This window comes from Myxine glutinosa, chromosome 8, assembly GCF_964187855.1.
Source record: "Myxine glutinosa chromosome 8, kmMyxGlut1.1, whole genome shotgun sequence".
Lineage (NCBI taxonomy): Eukaryota > Metazoa > Chordata > Myxini > Myxiniformes > Myxinidae > Myxine > Myxine glutinosa.
Genome location: NC_136268.1, coordinates 5,039,022 through 5,046,033, shown reverse-complemented (window position 1 = coordinate 5,046,033; position 7,012 = coordinate 5,039,022). Strand labels below are relative to the sequence as shown.

At 45.7% G+C, this 7,012-nt stretch overlaps 1 protein-coding gene across 1 annotated transcript; it reads right to left on the bottom strand.

The window, feature by feature from the left end:
• Nucleotides 1–290: 290 nt before the first annotated feature.
• LOC137422610 (uncharacterized) lies at nucleotides 291–5,822 on the bottom strand. The gene is made up of 4 exons (XM_078782974.1): nucleotides 2,516–5,822; nucleotides 2,213–2,385; nucleotides 1,496–2,058; nucleotides 291–1,357 (listed from the first exon to the last, which is right to left on the bottom strand). Exons 1-4 carry the CDS (start codon nucleotides 5,089–5,091, stop codon nucleotides 509–511), a joined length of 4,161 nt encoding a protein of 1,386 aa, XP_078639100.1. The 5' UTR covers nucleotides 5,092–5,822; the 3' UTR covers nucleotides 291–508.
• Nucleotides 5,823–7,012: the final 1,190 nt, after the last annotated feature.

Sequence of the window (7,012 nt, the reverse complement as noted above, 5' to 3'; positions counted from 1 at the left end):
GTGGAATAGTCTAGTAGGAAGACTAGGTCCCCCTGCACCCCCCGGAGATATACTTCTAATCAGTGTTTCTAGATTGGAAAAAATGTGTAGAAAATGACTAGCTATGGCCCCAAGCTGAAACAATGTCCCACATACCATTTTTATGCAAATTACTGCTGCCATTATCAAAAAAACGATTTTTGACATATCTCAGCTAATATTGCAGATAATTGAAAAAATAAGGTGTCTAGACTCATGTTTTGACGGGTGTAGATCATGATAGAACTATTCATAACAAGATCACCTGTGTCTATGGTTTGCTAGTATGCTAATTAGTGCTTTATTTACAAAATAATCACAGTTTTACGAAATAATAGACTCATATTAAGGTCCGTCTACACAGACGTTAACACAAAGTTTTATTTTTCTAAATATTACAACTGTCAAAATAGTCCTAGCACTCAATGTGACCACTCTTCTCTTGCTTGTTTTAGATAAACATCATTAGCATTAGTGATTCTACACTGAGTCAGTCATCATCATTTTCATCGAAATCGTCAGAGTCAAACTCTTCTTCTCCTTCCTCTTCCTCCTCCTCTTCGTGCTCTCCTGTGTTCAGAAGATCCACCAGTGAGGTTGGTAGGATGGGACCACTGGACCACATTGGTTTCAACAGTCCTTCATCAGTCCTTATCCATCCTTGCTCCTCATAAGGTTTTGGCTTTTCGATGATAGGTTGATCGGCTCTTTTGTACAATGCTACGCGGTGGTTCACACGCTGGATGTGCGGCTTCAGGGCAGACTGGCATGGAGGAAGGCGAGCCAGATCAACCTTGGACTTGGATGTGAGGGTCTTGTCCTCTCCCACCATTTTTCGTAGCAGCTTGGCACGGACAATGTCCACTGATGACTCGCGACTCTGGCCGTACATCACACAGGTGAATTTTTCTAACTGCCTCTCCACCTCAGGGTTGGCATCCCAGTTGTCACCCAGTTCACCGAATGCCCTGTGAAACCTGGGATTCTTCTCCAGCTTTTTCAAGGGCCCGACTTTTCCCTTCCCTTTGAAGGCACTGGTGCAGTCTTCTCCGCTGAACACATAGTACCCCAGGAGAGTGGCACAGTAGTCCTCTCCCAGGGATTCTGCCAGCTCAGAGACGTTGACAAGTTGGCGATGCTTCCCTGACCCTGTATCCAGGTACACCGTCAGCTTGATGTTGTGGGCATGGTGGAGCAGGATCAGGAGGATGTCTGTGTCCGGTGTTCTGACTACAGCGTTCTTGTATCCGATGGTAGCAGCATGATGGAGGTACAGAACCACCCTGGTATCAGTCTCTTCCTGGTTGCTGTAGATCGTGGGGAGTTCACGTACCTCGACCTGAAACACAAAAAGGCACCGCATTTCAATCACCAGTCACTGCCCGTTTCAGATCTAGACAAACATCACAGGTAATCACCTTTTTTTCAGGAAAAATTACAAATTGAATCGCCATTCACGAAGGGCTTTCAATTTTACCTTGCCATTCGTTGAGGCAAGTTGGTGGGCCTTCCCCTCCACGATCAGCACAGCCATCTCTGTTCTCTCCAGCCTGGTAGCTGCCTCTTGTCCACTCCACACTTTCAGAAGAAGCTGGCACATCTGCTTTTTGTTGTCGTCATTTGCAAGGAACATTTTGAAGTCATATGGCTTCCTGGTTGCTGGTCCAGCCAGAATGATCTTCTCTGAGCTGCCCCGCCTCAGCCTTTCCTGCGCTTTGATTGACTCAGGATGGTAACTGTCAGTGGAGAACAGAAAGTGCTGCTTGGCCACCATCTGATCAAGCACCTGCAAGCATATCTCACCACATGTTGGGGGAAGGTTGGCAAGGGTATGCAGCAGCGCCATTCCATCCTGGATGAACAGGGCATCCTTGGGGTATTGCAGATCTTGTGGTGTGGTGTCCTCTAAAAGGTAGTGCAGAATGGAGGCTTTGTTGGTTTTGCAGAAGAACCCATCTGGTGTCCCAAGGCTAGGAGGCACTGGCATCAGGCACCCGTGCTGTGGTTGTTCGGCACCATCTCTGGTATGCCCCAAACTGACTGTACAGGCCAGCAAAGCCACCTGAAAAGTGAACATATTTTAATTGCATAACCCAATCATTAAAAGGGAAATGTTTTGTAAGAGCAGTTTACATCATATAAAGCTGGTTTCTACAGTTTCAAATGTATAATGTACTGAAAGAAAATGATGTACCTGATGATTTAGCAAAGCGCATGAACGTTTCTTCCATTGTCTTGTCGACAGCACTGAGTGCCCCTGGTATCATCGAGCGAGCCACTGCGATTGCACCCATAGTAAGCAGGTCCTTGGCCCCTGGGTGCGTGCTTTCCAGATTTGTCAGGTGGACTTCCAGCCAAGTCAGATATCTGTAAAGTACAGAGAGGGAAATACTGTAGACATTTATTGGAATAGCTCCTCTCATAATACATGAACCCAAGTATCAATTAAAATCTACTCAGTGATGGTTATACATTTTACCATGTATGCTACACAAACCTGGAGTAGTTGTGTCCGTCAAAGGCGAAGAAGATATCTGCCATCTCTCCGTTACACTTGTGAAACAGCTGGAGGTTGTTGGTCTTCACAGAGTGGAGGAGCATGAAGACAAGATGGCAGTGGGTAATGAACGACATCCAGAAGGCAGCTGTCTTCCCCAGGTGGCCCTTGCGCACCTTTTCCTCAAAGGCATGGTACTTTTTGATGAGGAGTAGAGTTGAGGGGTCTTTGAGGGCTTCATCGAGGTGCTCTCGGTTGCAAGACTGGGTCATTCTGAGAAGCACAGCAGGGTCAGAGATCATGATGTTCTCCTCCTCAGTGAATCTCTCCATCAACAGCCTCTCCATTGCCTCACACACTGTTTTGAGGCAAAAGAGGGACTTTGCGTAGGCCTTTCCACTGAGAACACCTTTGAGAGATCCACTTGTTACTAGTTGTGCCTCAAAGAGAATCTCTGCATATCCAGAACCACGCATCTTGTGTCCAGTGAGCATCCCGATGTAGTTCATGGATGTGTGGAAGGGTCCAATCGTTACTACATGACTAGCAAATTCATTTGGCCAGCGCCAGATGATGGGAAGGGCTTTCATGCAGACACCCAGATCAAATGTATTCAGGACCCATCTCTGACCCACCTCAGCAGTTGCTGCCTCGGAACGCTTCAGTAGCTCACGAACAACTGCGTTGTCTGTGATCGGTTGGTGGATAGGCGTGCAGTAGTCGACTGTTGATTTGCTGGGTGGGGGAGAACCAGTTGCAGAGGTGAAACCCCCTAGCCCAGGCACAGGCTGCAGGCCACAGCTTCCGATGTATCTGATGAAGAGCCAGATGTAGTACTCTTGCATCGTAGTGGCATAGACTGTGTCATTCTCTGCTGGCGGTGTGAATGATGAGCCTTCAGGGAACTTCGGGCCAACGCGAGTAAAGTGCAAGGGTGGGAGAGTTTTTGGTGTGTCGACCTTCAGGCTACGCTGTTGTGACCTATTGATGGTAGGTAGCATTCGGTCCTTGCTGCTCTCGAACCCGGGCTTGACCTCCTGCACCATGATTCCTCCAGCACTGTTTACAATGTTGCTGCCGTGCACACTGGTAGTGGTTTTATTCAAGTTGTCCCACTCACAGTGGAATACAAGGTTGCCCTCTCCTGTCACAATTTGTGGTGTACGATAAGTTGAGACTTCATCCAGGACCTTGGCGAGAGCAGTTTCCAACTCCAAGGCGAAATCGTAGCTCTCAGAGTGTCCAAGCCTGTGTAGTATTGTGGTGAGCTGTTTGCTTCGGAACAGGTGCCTTACAGTCACACAGAGGAGAATGTGCTTTGGTAACTTCCATTTTCCATCTGACACTGCACGGCACAGATCTTGTCCAATGGAGAAGACCAGACGCTTCACCTTTTCTGTCTCGATGCCCTCCTTGCCAGTCATTAGCACGCTGAGAAAGCGGACAAGGTCTGGAGGTAGGATGTCTTCAGGATTGAGCTCCATGTCTTCAGCTGTTGGTGGCCATGGTTGGTCTTTACACTCTCTGAAAGCCTGTAGAATACCCTGGCGAAGTTGGAGGGCAACATTTTGGTTCTTGTTTGTGCTTCCGAGTGTGAATGCTCGTGCGAGAGCATTGGAAACTGTTATGTTTGAGCTGTGCACAAGCCAGAAAGAAATGACATCACATTTGTCATGATCAACCTTCGTGAAGTGGATATGCTCCTTGATTGGGTCATTCTGTAGGCGTTTCAGTAGTTTCTCTGACCGATAATTTGAGTTCTCATATCCATTCAGTTTCAGTTCCTCGACATAGAGCAAGCGCAAGGAAGAAAGCTGTAGAACTTTATTCTGCTGGATGACCTGGGTTTGAATGTGTTCCAGTACTGAGTTGAATGCCTTTTCATGGGCGGCTGACATGCAAGCCTGCTCCTTTGGTGCTTCGGCTCTGTGAATCGCACGCTCATAGTTGTAGAATGCTGTGCGGAAAGCTTTAAAACATGACGGATGGTGTTTGGCCTCACATGCAAAGAGGTCTTTGTTTTTCACCTTTCGATGGAGTCGATAGAGACCCATTTTCTCAGCCCGTGTTTCGATTTGCTCCCATGCATTTTCTTTGTTTTTAAAGGATGGGAAGGTTGTAGGCCTCTCAGTATTGCGATGAGCATCTTTGGTCTCAACTTTCTCACAAAATATACACTCTGGCGGGAAGATGGGTTCAGCAGAACCTCCTGGTTTACGAGGAGAGTGATGCCATGATGAGGTTGATGGCCCTGGTTCTGTATCATCTCCCAGACGATGAAAGTGGCGGACAAAGTGCTTATAACACTTGCTGTGATATCCTACTCTTTCTAGGTCATCAGGAAGAGTTGCCGGGATCTGATCACATACTGATTGCATACGACATGGGGAGTCATGCGGTTGGTTGAGACGTCTATCCCGGATCTTTTGAAGCAGTTGCAGTTTTTCTGAAGCAGATCCTTTAATTTTACGGAGGGGCGTGAAATCCCCATGATCAGACATGGATGGTACATGAAGGATGCATGTAGGAGGAGAGCTTTGGGCTGCAGGTTCTACACTCCGTTTTCTTTTGGGCATGCTTGCTGTCGATGTCTACCATCACTGTTAAATGACAAATAAGAAATCACGAATGATGTTAAAAGTGCCTGTGAAAGGAGGCTCTGAGTTTTCAGTGAGGTAACAGAGGTTCTGAGTCATGTTCTACACTAGGGTACTTTTTAGCTGACTAAACCATGTTTAGTGGCATCAAAAGTGCTAATAGCTAAAACATCTAAATTCTTCCACACTAACGTTAGCTATCTAGGCCAATGAAACATTGTGCTAAGTTACTGTAGCTAGCTCAGCTGTCGTGCCTCTTTCTGGTTCAATTCATATACAGAAGTCAACAGATATGTCTCATGTTTGGCATTAACAAAAGTTTAAGTTACACCGACATTAGGAACATACTGTACATAGATGAGGCTAGCTTTAACGTTAGCTAACATGGTGCTAGCTGGCTCAGCTGTTATTCTGCCTGTTTATGATTTCATGCAGAAACTGAAGTCAAGAGTGTGAGTAACATTATAGTTAGCATCTTACCTGGCTAGATTGGAGGATGAATACCAAGAACAACACACAGATGGAATGGAAGACTGAACTTTCAACTGAGGTATTCAATAACATCAACGTTACCAATTGATACGAGCGCGCGACATTACCAATTGATACGAGCGCGCGAGCGCGCATGTTACATGGATGGAAATGTAAAATGGCAGCTATAGCAGCACTAATTTGGATCTCTAGTCTGTCATTTCTGCACTGTGATTGGATAACATAAAAAAATATGTTTGGGAGTTAACAGCAGGAGTTGGTAGATTTTACGTGGGCTGGGTGAGAAACCTTTAAATAAGCAAGTGAAAATCTCTCGCAATACAAAGTCAATGGTGGGAAGAAAAGTTGAGTGGTACCAATGTTACTGCCAATGTCCCGCCCCTATGCAAGACTCAGGAGCATCTTGTTGACATTTAACCTTGAAAATACCTGGGTTTAGACCCCTTATGTACCATGTTAAGTTATCTGCAGTATTAACGTATCCTTATCATTTGTAAAACTGATTATTTTGTAATTACAGCATTAATATGCATACTAGTATACCATAGACACATGTAATCATGTTATGAATAGTTCTATCATGATCTATGCCCTTCAAAACATGGGTCTAGACACCTTCATTTTTCAATTATCTGCAATATTGGCTGAGATATGTCAAAAATCGTTTTTTTGATAATGGCAGCAGTAATTTGCATAAAAATGGTATGTGGGACATTTTTTCAGCTTGGGGCCATAGCTAGTCATTTTCTACACATTTTTTCCAATCTAGAAACACTGATTAGAAGTATATCTCCAGGGGGTGCAGGGGGACCTAATCTTCCTACTAGACTAGAAGGAGGTAATGTTTTGATCCCAGCTTGTCTGTATGTCTGTTTGTCTGTTAGTCCACAAAATTCCAGACAAAGCTTGTAGTAGTGGTAGTTGTAGTGGTAGTGGTGATAACAGAAATTGTTATATAGAACTGAACTTATATTATTATTATATGCAGAAAATAACTTCATTTCTATATGCCCTGCAGTGGACAGGTTAATTGGTTTATGCACTGAAGGGGTCACCCTGGTGTGCACTGCTGTGTTCTGCCTCACTGAGTTGTTCAGGTATGATGTACTCAGCACAAGCTTCCGGTCGGCCCGGAGGTGGGGGTGCGGGGCCTGTCACGGAACGTCAAAACAAACGGCCTGCCGGGGCCGCCCAAAAGTCGGGCGTGAGGGGCGCGTCCACTAATGGAACGCCTCTCGCTTCCCAGATCGAGGGCCACGTGGTCAGGAGAACCTCGTCCCTTCCGGTTACACTTTGCCTATCGGCTGGCCTCGAAGACCGAAATTGTGACGGTGTCACCCGAAAAATTTGAAATTACGAAATTTGAAAAAATTTAAAAAAAAAAATTACGGAATTTCAAGTGGCCCAA